Source organism: Nelumbo lutea, chromosome 2 (genome assembly GCF_056320005.1).
Source record: "Nelumbo lutea isolate HS-2025 chromosome 2, American lotus-T2T, whole genome shotgun sequence".
NCBI lineage: Eukaryota > Viridiplantae > Streptophyta > Magnoliopsida > Proteales > Nelumbonaceae > Nelumbo > Nelumbo lutea.
The window spans coordinates 11,529,634-11,543,200 of NC_142685.1; the positions used below are offsets into that span (position 1 = coordinate 11,529,634).

Below are 13,567 nucleotides of genomic sequence, written 5' to 3' on the forward strand. Positions count from 1 at the left end.
TTTCTTGCAAGGAAAATATATAGAACGCTAATTTATGAAATAGCTATAAAACTCAAATATCAAATCATCATCAGGATTTTTGTGAAGCCAAGGCAAAATATGAACATTAATCATGTATAGCTGAAAGGTTCTCGAATCTCGATGAATTATCTGACTAACGTCTACCATCCATGTGCCAGACAACGATTATTAGTGCCCGAAACGGGCTTCAGGTCTCCACTCCACCGCCCCTAAAATGCTGCAAAAAAGAAAACATTTTCTAACCGACCTTTAGAGTACGTGTAACGAAACTGGAGGGAAGGAGAACCATTAAATTATGTTTTTATATATTTGCTAATTGCTAATTAAGCTGTGTATAAATGATAAGAGGCAGAACTAAACAGCTAACACACAGTAGAAAGAGATGGAACCAGAAGAAGAGAAAGGTACGAGTACTAGCGAAGCTAAAGGAGAACTCGGAGAAGAAGTAGAAAAAGAAGAACGAAGGAAAGGCGACGATGGGAGGTTCATAAACCAACTCCACTCCAACTTACCTAAGACAAGAGAGATTGATCACGACAAGGTATGTATAGGTGAAGTAAAGGATGAAGGGAAGAAAGAAAAAGACGGAGCAAAGCACGATGTGAAGGTAGAGTCGGGTGGTGGGCTAGTCAACAATCTCATCTCCACCTTTCTCCATAGAAGTGAAACTGGAACAGAAGAGAACGAGAATAAGAAGGAAGTGGGTAAATTAGAAGAAGCAGATAGCACTGGGCTCATCAACAATTTCATCTCCAACTTGCCCTCGCTTCCAGGTACTTCTGCTGTTATTACTCGACCTTTATTCTTCCAGCTACTTTTCTGTTGTTGCTGCTGCTGCTGCTGTTATTACTTTACCTTCTCCATTGTTTCTGCATTTTCTAATCTCTGTGCAGATGGGTGGTAAATGGGTTGATGATGGCTAATTTAAATGATCGAGTGCCAGTGGTAACTCAAGTTACTCAACGTCTCAACCCACAGCCACCCAATTGACACCCAACCCGAAACCTTGGCTTCTGGGGTTAGAGACTAGGGAGTGGATTGGTAGGGGAAAAAACTTAAAAAGCTAATGGGTCAGTTTTCTATTAAGCTGCATGGTTCAGGGAAATTTAATCCCGCTTACCATGAATTATATGGAGTTGGAGTTATTATCCTGCTATTAATCATGACTCGGAATCTGCAAGCATGGATTAACACTGCCTTTTTTTCGCCCGCCCAGATGATCATGTGCCAGCGACTGATGAGGCATCCATTCTCATTCACTCTATCATCCATGACTAAGGAGCAAGTAAAATCTCTGCAGATCACAATGCAACGCAAAAGCATGGAGGTCGAAACCTGATGATCTCTGTTTTACTTCTTTTCTGTTCAAACTTCGAACTTCAAAAGAATTCTTTTACTGAAAGGATTTAGACTAGACGTAAGATTCTTGATTGAAGATTCAGGCATCTCCCTCTCGTTCTCTTTTGTTTGGAGAAATAACTTGTCGATATTGACATGGAAAAAGTTCTGTATTAATAGAATAGACAATTATGAGAGGACTTGGACCCAGCATTTAATTAACTCCAGCAATATAACAAAACCAGGCGCGGCAACCGGCAACAAAAGCGTTCATAGATCGAGTGGAATAAGTAATCAGACTTGCTAAAAGAGTTAATCCTATTAAAAGTTTTCACTAGATCATAGACTCCATGTTTACCGATTGTTTCAACTCTGAGCATCTTATTTCCATCATGCTAAGCGCCTTAGTGACAGGTGGCAACAATCCCTTAACTTATTAGAAAGTACAATTTTACTCAAGTCCCCGTGCCTTACATGTTACCACCTGTCACTAAGGCGGTGTTTGGTGCCGTTTTCTGAGAGACGTTTCTTGTAAAAGGGTGTTGTATAAGCATGCTGTTTCCTCATAATATATTTATTCAGATTTTCTATTTGGTGCTTTTGGTGTCCCCATGACAGATATTTTTAATGCTATGTCAACATAATACTAATATAAATAAATAATATATTTATTTATATTGTACTTTTGTAAAATTGTTATATTATTTGTTTTTCTAAAACATGTATATATAATAATTAAAAAATATTTGTATTTTTTATTTTTCTTCATTTAAATTAGTATATTTTAATTTTCTTTTAATAAAATTTTTAATTAAAAAAAACAAATTGAATCCAATCGAATCATATCCAAATATCTGACTTCCTGATCGGGTTAAAATTCCTTTTGATGGATCCTTGTCTATCAGCAGATCTACAATTAACAGTGTTAGATCAGATTCGGATATATCTTGATTCAAATCTAATCTGGTATATTTATACTCTTATTTTAAACCACACCTTTCCTGATTTCTAAGACAGTTTGAGAAAATATTTTTTGGAAAACAACTAACCAAACAGCAGACTTTTTCTAAAAAAACGGATTTCTGATGTAACGCCATTTTTTAAGAAACCGGCGTTGATGCCAAACACCTACTAAAAAGAGGCGTTTTGTTTGGTACAGATGAGTAATTTCTCAGAAATCCACCGACTATCAAAATAGTAAAAAGGCACATTTTGCTTCCATCTAAGAAATAGCAGTGCTCTTAGTAATAACGTGTTTAATATGTTTTTATTTATTTTTGGTAAGCTTCAGGATCTCGGCTTGAGATTATGTTTTTAAAAGAAACACTTACTAAATACTAGAAACCCTTTTCGGCTTATTTTTTATTTCCACAGCCCAAAACTCAAAAGCAAAAGCTTACCCAAAAGGAGCCTAACCTATCATAAGCCTACCATACAAACCAAAAACCATTAAACATATATGATTTTGGCCACTGAAATTCCTTCAACATGAAGCAGTGGAGAAATCAAAAGGATAATTTCAACCTCGACAAATCTTATAAATGCCAATCAAACAATAAGAGTTAATGGGTGCAAGATGCCATGCCCAAAACTAAATTTAAAGAGTAAGTTCGAACAATCAAAAAGAGTCTCACAAAGTAGTTCAAATGGTAATTCCATACCAGTTTCAGCCTGTCTCCATGGACATAGAGTAAACAAAACAAATTCTTGACATGTTCTCAATGAATTTTATAAAATTGTTACATGTGGAGTTTCTATAACATTATATCACTTTGCTTGCTTTAGAAACACTCAACGGACCAAAAAAACCACATCAGAAGGGCTGTAATAAGTTGCTTGTGATATTCCCTCTAAAAAGCAGGGAAACAAATGAATCATGATGACGTTGGATATAATTAATATCCTCTCAGATTTGGAAAACTGAGTAAATCTGCACCTTCTCCAATCAGCTCAACTATATAAGCTGAGAAGAATCAGTATACAAAGTTGCAACAAGATACGTACTGAATCAGTTATGTCTGTCAAGAAATTTCTCAATTAGAACTGAAAACGTAGCAAAACCTGCACAACCAACACATGCTGCCTTTGGTCCACCTAGAAGCACAGATATTAAAGGTGTCAGTGTACGATCGACAGGAAGGAAGATGGAGCAGCCAAAGTGAATGACCAAACTTTTTCTTTGCAACCAGCACTTTGGGGAATAGAGGGGTCAAGGGGAAGTTATAAATGGTGCAAGGCACCAAATACCCCTGAAGTTATTGAAGGGATCACCATCAAGGCAGTACATTGGCTGAAAACTCTTGACTTGTTCAAGGATGTCTCTACAGATGATTTGATTAGAGGCCGGAATATTTTAGCAAGATCTTCTACTTCATCACCTACCATACAAGCAGTTTGGTCCACTCCTTTGCAGTGTCATGTCAAATTGAACTTTGATAGCAGCTCTATTGGGAACCCCGGACCTTCTGGAATAGGGGGTATGTTTAGAGATGCGGAAGGAAAAACCCTAGCTCTGTATTCTGGCCCAATAGATGTGGGGGACTCGCTTAGAGCTGAAGTTTTGGTGCTCCTCCAGGGGCTCAGATGGGCCAAGCAATTGGGTTTCCAACAGTTGGAAGTGGAGGGGGATTCCAAATTTGTAGTAGGATGGCTGCAATCAAACAGTTTGGGAACGTGGTCCCTTAGACAACAGGTAAGGGAATTATTGAGCTTCACAAGGGAGCTGGATGCAAAAGTGTATTGGTCTAGGAGGTCAGCAAATGCTTTAGCTGACTACCTAGCAAAACAGGGGGTGAATCGGGAGTTTTTGTTTTGTGCAGTGTTGTAAGATTTTTGTTATTCAGGGGTCACCTTTTACTTTGGAAGGTGACAGTTGTTTCTTATGGTTTTATCTAATGGAAGTTACCATTTCCTATCAAAAAAAAAAAAAAAAAAAAGAACAGAATGAAGGTTCTATTTATTTCTAGGCCCATCCCCACAGAACCCATTTCTAAATTTCGAAAAGCTTTCTGTAGGATGGACCAAACAATGATTCTTAGAAGTCCCATATCATCCGTATTACAAGTCCACCTCTACTCTGCCAATAGGGATCTCAAAAACAAATCTCCAACTTATGTTTAACAGCATAAATAACATCTGTTGAAAGAAATGGATCACCAGAAGACATGGAGTCGATGATCAAATGATGAACAGATGAGTTGTGACCAGCTGTATCGTCTTGGCAACCAATAATCAAACAACCTAGTTGATCCGGATGAAAATCCTCAATCGCTTGTGACTTCTTTGGACAAATTGGTTCATTTTCTAACAAATATGAATCCAAATAGGTTTACTTTCCAGCCAACATGGATTGTTTCTAAATACCCTGCCCAGAATCTTGCTCACTAACATCAACCTGATCATTGATCACTGATTCACTTTCACACACCATCATAACATTGAACAATGTCATTGCTGATTCTAGATGACTTACTTTGGCAAATCACTTTTCTGCTCTTAATACACCCCCCCCCCCCCCACACACACACAATTCATCAAAGGAAAGCCATATATGCTGAGCTTGAAAAACTTGTTCTCTTTTCCCTTGAACATCTAATTGATTCGTCTAAGGATCTTGAGCATCATTTCTTACTACAACAATAAAAACTTCTTTTTCTAGTCTTCTCAATCATACCAAGCAAATGATAAAGAACTCCACTCTCCCATTAGAATCATCATTGACAACTTTGACCAACTCCCATACCCCATTTCTTTCCTTGAAGTGATAGCACCCCTTAAAATTTCTCATGGAGAATATCTAGTAACAATGCAAAAATCCCTCATCTTCCATCCCCTTATCATTATTGCCAGAGACCAAAGGCACGTGATTGGAATCTTTAGAATTCTTACTCCTTCTCCCACCTGCACTAATGAGAAAGTCTTTATTTGACTTGTCCCAGCCTCCCAGGCCCCTCCTCTCTTCCTCTATTAACCACACAATTCAGATAGAAATAACTCTTATTCCACTCAAGTACCCAGAATAATTATGGCACCTTTACCAAAAACCCACTTTCTCCCTTCCCCCTTTAATATATTCCCTGTTCCCCTAAAAAACCCGTCTTTTTATTTGAGATTTAAAGAACCCTGAACACCATCTCACCTTCTTTGTCCCTTTCCAGATGTCCCATGCCCCTGCGTCATTTCCTTTTTTGCTCCTATCTACTGCCAAATCATGATTAATAACATTCATCTCTATCACAATCTCCTTCCTTAAGGAACTGACTAGTACACCTTTCAACCTCTAGGTGCCCTCAATGCTAACCTTTTTCTCTCCACCTGCATATAGACACCCCCTTTCCTCTGATTCTTCAGCAATGTTAAGGCCGCCTCCTTCAATAAAAATTCTGATTTTATGTTTTAGTAGTGAAGACCAAATCAAAGAAGGGAACCACACAACATTCCTCTACTTCAATGAGAATTCTTACCACACATAATCAGTCATGGGCCATATTTTCTGAACTGATCTTTCTGACTGTATCACATACATTACCAATCACAGTGAATCTTTGAAAGCACTGGCATAGTTGTCGAGGCCCAGGCAACAAGGCACCCGTGGAGGGCTGCCTTCAATTCCTATTCCAGAATTCTCTTGACCACATCTTTACAGCACAACATAAAAAAGAAAAGATTTCTTCCTAGTTTTCTATCCTCCACCGCTCCAACAGTATTCCATTCCTTATCACCCATTCAGCAACATATTAATCATCCAACAAGACATGCCTACCTTTCAACAGCCTTATACACTCTTTTGCCTCTCCAAAACCAAACACTTCAACTTCAATCCAACAAATAGATTATAAATGCACTCCTCAAGCTAGAGTCAATAAGTGTCTATTAAATCAACTGGATGGATTATCAGGTTACAACAGAATCGATAGAAGCACATTTAATCAAGTTAATTGATCAAAAGAGTTACAAGTTGCTGCACTCATTTTGTACTGAGATCTTATTCTGAGTCCTCTTTGCATTGCATGAAGAATGCAGAGAAAAATAAAACCACAATGTACTACCTGTCTTGTTTTCTAGAAATGAATCCTGAACTTCATTCAAGTTTCCCTTATATGACAAGTATATGAGTTATAAATTAGGAGAAAAAGAAAATAAGTTGAAGATCCTGACTACAAACTAAAGCACAAGGAATCTATTACAGTTTTACAAAATGCACACAAGATGCTATATTTTGCCATGAAGCGTGGTGCTCCAACTTTTTGGCATATAATTCTTTGGTCTTTGTGATGCTTTAAGGTTCTTTGCCAACCAAATACCATATACAATAGTTGATTTTAGGACACTATAACTTCAAGACATCATATAGTTGGTAAATACGAGAACTTATCCTACAAATTTGCCAGTTGCCATACAACAGTTAACTCTCAACTGCCTATGTTATCTATAAAATATAAATGTATTATATCAATTTTCTGGAAATGAAGAAGATAAAGTTACCCTTTGCTGATAATGACCCTCCAGTTACACACCCAGCAACAACGGTATTTGTCATGTCATGCTTCGCTCGTGCCTAAACACAAAATCATCAATTAATTCCAATGCAATCTTATAAACCATTAGCACCTCGATCATTTATTTATTTCACCTTCTCAACAACACATTCTGCAGCCGAGAAGATTAGTCCCATCAATGCAAAGGTCTTGGCTGAACTAATGCTCCTTTTCCCCATTTGCTTTGCCGTATAGATGAATTGTTGCTTTGCGGTCATTTCCTCTTGCACTAAGGGATTCGTTAGAGGATTATCCAGCGCCCCAAAAAACAGGCCCATGAAAAACCCTAACCCACCTCCTACAAATCTCCATACAAGAAGAAACCAATACAACTTAGAACCTGAAATTTCAAAACTCCCAATCCACGATCCATAGCTCCAAATGCAAATAGAGATCAAAGGACGATAAATAGAATTCACAAAGACCAAAGAACATAAATTAAAATGAAAATGAAAACAAAAGGCAGCTTAATATCAACAAGGGGAGAGAAACGAACACCGGTTGACAAACCAAAGCTTCAAAGTTCCAATTGAGAATCTTGCAGGAATTCTATGAAACGCTTAGCATTCAAACGATATACGGAAAAGAATAATTTAATCAAAAAGTATATTTTATTACCCATTACTCCACTAATTGCACTGCGGACAGCACAGTTGTTCCAAATGTCTTGGCCACGGATCTCCTCAACCGTGGGCAGCCGCAACGGCTCTATCTGAGGCTTCTCTGCTTCTTTTGATCTCGACGAAGACGTTGGAGTTTCGGTGGATTCGGTTCCCGAAGTGGATGCCATGGTAGTCTGTAACTCGAGGACTGAAGGGAGCACGGAGTACAAACGAACAATGAATAAACCCTAGCTTTACCGCCGCAGGAAAATTGTGGTTTTACCGTCTAAGTAAATAACGTGAGACGTGGATGCAAAGGCCAAAGCAACTAAAGAAAGTAACAACCATTAAAAAATCTAAAAAAATTGCAGAATCTTCTTTTCTGATTATTTTCCCCTCTAGCCGTCCTCCTTCTCTGCTCGATCCCACCAAAAAGCTATTCTTCCCTCCTCTTCCTTGCTCCGCGTTTAAAACCCAGTAAGAAACTAAAACTGACATGAATAATGATGACTCAATTCAGATCTATATTCATCGTTTCTTGCTGAATAGCTGAAATCTGCAACTTCTCAAATCTTGTCATCAGCTCGTTACTATGTTCATGAAATTACTTTTGGTTTTCCTTTTCTATGCGGATGTTATCATGAATCCCTGCTGTCCACAAAGAAGAGGAAAAAAATTACATAACGTAACTATGAACCGGTCTATGACTGGATGTGGAAAAACCAAGTGCAATGCACCGTTCATTTCAATGGGTGGAATTTCTATGTCCGATTTGATTAAAAACAAGTCCACTTACTTTGACAGCCTATATTCCGAAATGTTTGTAGATTAGATCGAGAAATCTCTCGATAGACAGCATATTTGCCTATTCAAGAGTTGTTCATTGCTAATCAAAAACCGAAAAATCGAGCCGAACTGAAAAATCCGGTTAATTGATTGATTCAGTTGGACTTAAAGTATGGAAATTTGCAAAAAAGTGAAGGACCGGTTTGATTTCGGTTGACTTAGAAGAAAAACCGGCAATCAATCAAACCGACTGGTTTCAGTTTGAAATATTGTAAACTTAAAAACCAACTGTTTGACCAGAGGCCCCAGTAAATCTGCTTTTTATCATTATACTTGGTAGGAGAGATCGCATTGCGTGGATACAAGATTTTTTTTCACAAATTCATATCAACAATTTCATTTGCCATTTCGCGTAAAGAAATTTACTCGATTGATTTTGATCAAAATCCAAAAACACAAACACTAATAGATATCCAGCATGGGCTTAATACCATCATCGGCTCAAAACGAACAATAGCCACCGGTGCAGTGACAACGTAGCCCAATTAACGAGTAAACGCGTCATCTCTAGTATCGACCAACAAAAATCATAAGAATGCTCAGTTAGGAAAGAGTATAAATACAAATATGTACAGGTACAAATACATACACAAAGCATGCATAGTTTCCCACCACATATATTTGTATTTGCACTCCAATCCTAACAAAGCCACAAGACATTTGTGCATAATACAATACAAGCACATTGTACCCTAACAAAGTAACAAGACATTTGTATGTGCTATGGCATATCTCTGGATCAGCCCACCAACAACACTAACTTAACCCATCTTACTTAACAACGGGACAGATTTGGATCAAGGTTTTAAAAATTAATTCAAAAATAGAATCATTCCGGCCACCAGTTTTTGGGTCATTAGTTTGATCATTCAGATCAAACGGTTCGAACAGTTTGAGCATCAAAAATATTAGGATAATTATATAAGAGAGAATAAGGTTGAAACTTAAAAGAAAACTGTCGGCCGAACTGAAAGAGTTTAGGAGGAGGACTTGCAGGCAGTGGTGACGAAGGACTTGCAGGCTTGCAGTGGTGACAACGGCGACAGCGATGATGAACTATAGGGGGCATAGCAGCAGCGTTCTCAATCTCGTTTTCTCTCTCTCACTTTCTTGTGAGAGAAAAACAGATACAAGATTTCTCAATCTCAAATCTGAGAGGAGCAGCAAACTGTTCTCCAGGTCAACCAGTTTACCGGTGAAACCATCCGGATCAACAGTTTATTAATTAATTCAATGGTTTTTGACCAAATGCCAGGTTTGGACTAAAACGGAACCGGTCACCTGAACGATTTCCAGTCTGAAAGGTCTGACTGTCCAGATCAACGACGGTTCAAAAACATTGATTTTGATTGTTGAGTGCTGCTGGTATCTATAATTGCTACACCCAATTGGACCAGAGTTTGTCATCAGACATCCTTTTGTTTCCATGGCCAAAAATGACGAAAAATATAAAAGAGCAAATATAACAATTGGTCGGCACCATTAGACTAGCCAAGTTTCCAGCTCCAACCAATCAGCTGTTCCTTTTGTATGAAGCTAAAAAGTTGCAGACGTTTATTTATTTAGTCATGGAAGTGGAACGGAGCATGCATCAAACTTTTTTTTTCCGAGACATTTGATCATTAATCTTTTTCTAACAGAAATATGCAAAACAATACTAGTTTTCTTTTCATCTACAGAAACAAGAAACAAAGGATTACAGCCCACCAAAACCATGAAGTACGTACACAATCCTAATTGCAACAAAGAAACACCATCAATCATGCAGCCGCACCATCTTGAAGGAGCATCTGATCGAAGTGCCAAGTTCCTGCAAACCCAGAAAAACAAGAACTCTCAGCAGATATTAAGAAGACAAAATTACAAGAGAAAAGGAAGGGTAGATATGCATCAGAAAGAAAAGACTATCAACACCAATGGAAGTGCCAAGTATTTTCTGAAATGGAAGCCTACCATGCCCTTTGCCCACCCTTCTCAGTTGAGCAACATATTCAGAGATCTTCTTAATAGCTTCCACCTAAACAGAGAAAAATAATCAACAACTCAGAACTAAAAGAACTAGTCAAATCAAACCATAGAAAAATGGCGATTCTTCAAGGAAAAAAAAAAAAAAAAACAAGACAATTCTTGGAGATTCACCTGTTCGGCCAAAAACTCGCTCTCGATGAAATCAGCCAGCTGTGCATCATTGTTTTTAGCTGCCACCTGTTATTAATCAAGAAATTAAGATTTCACAGAGGGAGCCATTTGTGTCTTTTACACTATGATATTGAAAAGTATTATGGTTAATCAATAATTGCTTTGCAAGAACCATGTGAATTCATACTTCATTTCATTTTTGGAATGGGGAAAAAACAAAAGTTAAGGTTATGTTTGGTTCCTAGGAAAAAGTAGGGAAAGGAAGGGAAACCTTTACAAATCTTGTATAGGTTTTCCTGCAATTTCCCTTCCTTTCCCTACTCTTTCCTTCAAACCAAACATAGCGTAAAATCCTAAAGTATCAAGGAAACTATACTGTATGTCTACAATTTTATAGGGCTCAAGTTGTTTTACGCTGTGCAATTTCAGAAGCTTCTCATTTGTCAGTTTCTCCAAAGCCAATGCAAGCTCCATTGCTGAATCAAGAAAGGACAGATGGTTAATGCCAATAAAAGGGATAAACTAGTGTCAATTGTAAATCAGGGAGAGGTAACATAGTTATGTATGTGACGAGGAGAAAAGAACCGGAATTATTAGGAACAAGGAAAAGGGTGAAAACAAAATAAATAAGGGGCATGAACATCCAAAAAAGCTCTAGATGATTGTAGATATTAACTTGATAAATGTTGTGAAATTATAAAAAAGCTCTAGATGATTGTAGATACTAACTTGATCAATTTTGTGAAATTATGCACATGTTTATGATAAGCAGATAACCATGGATAATAAATCCAACCGAAAAGCACGAGAATAGCTATTCTACAAAGCAAATTAGGCAAAATACAAATCTAATTATCTAATATTCCATTCTTGGGCCGAATTAACTCTGCAAGGATTGTAAGGGCAAAACACAACCCAGTAAAGCTTACCATGCAATGCATCACCCTTTTCAGGGTGATCAAATTCAGACAAAGGCATCAGTATAGATTGCAGATTCACTTTTCCTCCTCGTTTGTTCTGGCAATTATCAGAACAACAACATCATAGATCGATTCCAAATGTAAACAGAAGTGATTCAAGTAAACGAAGAGTGAGAGTGACAATTGGGTCGGGCAATTATCAGAACAACAACATCAAAGACTCGATTCCAAATGTAAACAGAACTGATTTAAGTAAACGAAGAGTGAGAGTGACAATTGGGCAAACACCTGGTACTCCATCAATTTCTCAGCGTGCTCCCTTTCTTCTGCACTTGCCTCCTTGAAAAATCTGACGGTCAGAAAACAACTCGTAAATCAATTTAACCCAATATGAAATCAAGAACACCAAATGTAAAAAAGTACATTGGGGTATTAAGTAGTTACTTGGCAAGCCCTTTCAGAGCAACATTATCCCTATCGAAGTAGGCGAACATGGCATGATACACGTATGAAACATTATATTCCACACTGTTAATCAAGCACCACAAGTTAGTTAGAAACGCAAAAACCCTAAATGATCCGACTATCCTAAAACGAAAAATCGAAGATAAAGAGGAATTCGCAGATATCTCGACAAAAAACAGAGGCAAAGAAACCCACAAATTCAAGTAAGTCATTTAGCCAAAAGTAAAATGCACAGATAAAATGAGTCCTAATAAACCCCAAAAGGTTTCAGAAGAGTAAAAAGACAACAATAAAGCAAAAGAAAAGAAAGGAACGCAAATCAAGAGAACAGGGGAAAGGATTAAAAAAAAACAGAAGAATAGCTCAGACAGATTAAAGTCATCAAACATCAAACCCAGAGCAAAGGTAAGCAAAACAAAAGACGAACATATGCACGTGAATGATTTAAAACGTATAGAAAGAAAACAAAAAAGAAAAAATGAATAAACAGCGAAGACACAATAAGACGAATACAAGAAAAGATATCATAAAGGTACTATTAAAGAGAAATAATAAAAAAAAAGAAAGGTAGAAGAAACAAAACCCACTTGATCTGCTCGTTGATGGCGACCTCACAGTCATCGGTGTACTTCTGACGAGCAAGAGAGTCTTGGGGAACAGTCGGAACGAGAACGAGCTCTTTCTTCACCTCTTCGAAGGGCTCGAAAACAATACCAGTAAGCGGTCGATGATTCGAGTCCTTTGATGCACAAAGAACAAATCCATCGCTTCCTCTTCTCCGAGAAAAGCTCAGAGATGGGGAAGACGTAAAAGCAGAGGAAGAAAAATGGGAGACGAGACTCTCCCCTTGTGCGGTCGGGATGGACAAAGATGAAGCAGCAGCTCTGAGAAGCATATTTACTTATCTATTGAACGAGAAAGAAAGATCGAAACACAGAGCTAAAGATCACTACCTCTGGCTTCCAAACAGAGAGAAAAGAGGAGGGAAGAACGAATCAGTGACAGAGCAGAGCGAGAGAGGAAGAGGGCTAGAGTGAAGGATGAAGGGACGGGTGTGGTCAGGAGCCGAAGATATAGAAATGGTGGGAAACTGTTGGGGGTGGCTCTTTTCATTTCAACCATTAGATGGTCAGCCACGTGGATTGATAGGATAGAGTGAACAAGAGAAGCGCGTGGCGGCCTCGTGGTTTCGGTGGAGATGCTTCTGCGAATCGTATCGAAATATCTGAACTTCTCTCACTCTCTCGTCTGGACTCTAGGGTTTCTCTTCTGCGCTATTTGTCCTTTGTCCGTTTGCGTCTGTCATGGTATCACCTTTAACGGGTGGCTATCATCAAATTAAAATCCTCTTATTTATTAATTAATATTTGTGGATTAAAAATACATATTTTAATTAATATATTGTGGCCAAGAAATTTGGATCGCTTTTAAATTTTCTATTGACTATTTTCATGGTTGAATAATAAGAAGAATAGTATTATATTATTATTATGTGGAAAAGATGTGATTTTGACAGTTGTATACCACTCAATCCCTTGATCCAACGGTGGATAGTTGTCGGAGTCAATCAAAAGAGTCCATTATTTTATCGGACATACAACAATAATTAACAGTCCAATCTTAAAATAACTTAGCCGGTTATCAATCCAACTTAAATTAAGGGTGTTTATAAGTCTTTTGTGATTTTCAATGGTTAGAA

General features: G+C 37.8%; 2 protein-coding genes and 1 long non-coding RNA gene across 6 annotated transcripts; 1 reads left to right on the forward strand and 2 right to left on the reverse strand.

Annotated features, from left to right (window-relative positions):
- On the reverse strand, nt 1–8,419 carry LOC148868566 (mitochondrial import inner membrane translocase subunit TIM22-4-like). 4 transcript variants are annotated; one of them, XM_088969331.1, is made up of 5 exons: nt 8,295–8,419; nt 7,515–8,146; nt 6,992–7,194; nt 6,844–6,916; nt 1–238 (listed from the first exon to the last, which is right to left on the reverse strand). In XM_088969331.1, exons 2-5 carry the CDS (start codon nt 7,684–7,686, stop codon nt 231–233), a joined length of 456 nt encoding a protein of 151 aa, XP_088825457.1. In that variant the 5' UTR covers nt 7,687–8,146; nt 8,295–8,419; the 3' UTR covers nt 1–230. The 4 variants fall into 4 exon arrangements, with proteins under 4 accessions (XP_088825457.1, XP_088825456.1, XP_088825455.1 ...); XM_088969329.1 differs by lacking the exon at nt 1–238 and adding an exon at nt 2,998–3,453; XM_088969330.1 differs by lacking the exon at nt 8,295–8,419 and having other exon boundaries at nt 7,515–8,276.
- Nucleotides 386–1,553, forward strand: LOC148868567 (uncharacterized). The gene is made up of 2 exons (XR_016107135.1): nt 386–794; nt 1,238–1,553. It is a non-coding gene; the product is annotated as an uncharacterized LOC148868567 (long non-coding RNA).
- A 1,512-nt stretch (nt 8,420–9,931) lies between the features above and the next one.
- Nucleotides 9,932–13,180, reverse strand: LOC148868568 (ferritin-3, chloroplastic-like). The gene is made up of 8 exons (XM_088969327.1): nt 12,456–13,180; nt 11,848–11,931; nt 11,692–11,752; nt 11,413–11,500; nt 10,898–10,959; nt 10,484–10,549; nt 10,298–10,361; nt 9,932–10,154 (listed from the first exon to the last, which is right to left on the reverse strand). Exons 1-8 carry the CDS (start codon nt 12,761–12,763, stop codon nt 10,105–10,107), a joined length of 783 nt encoding a protein of 260 aa, XP_088825453.1. The 5' UTR covers nt 12,764–13,180; the 3' UTR covers nt 9,932–10,104.
- Between the last annotated feature and the right edge of the window lie 387 nt (nt 13,181–13,567).

Coding starts and splice junctions, on each gene's coding strand:
- LOC148868566 (XM_088969329.1), bottom strand. CDS start 7,686: ATGGCATCCACTTCGGGAACCGAATCCACCGAAACTCCAACGTCTTCG. Junction 6,917..6,991: donor CAGAATGTGTTGTTGAGAAG/GTGAAATAAATA, acceptor TTTTGTGTTTAG/GCACGAGCGAAGCATGACAT. Junction 3,454..6,843: donor AGGGTCATTATCAGCAAAGG/GTAACTTTATCT, acceptor CTGTGCTTCTAG/GTGGACCAAAGGCAGCATGT.
- LOC148868568 (XM_088969327.1), bottom strand. CDS start 12,763: ATGCTTCTCAGAGCTGCTGCTTCATCTTTGTCCATCCCGACCGCACAA. Junction 11,501..11,691: donor AGAAATTGATGGAGTACCAG/GTGTTTGCCCAA, acceptor GATAATTGCCAG/AACAAACGAGGAGGAAAAGT. Junction 10,960..11,412: donor AAAGGGTGATGCATTGCATG/GTAAGCTTTACT, acceptor TTCTTGATTCAG/CAATGGAGCTTGCATTGGCT.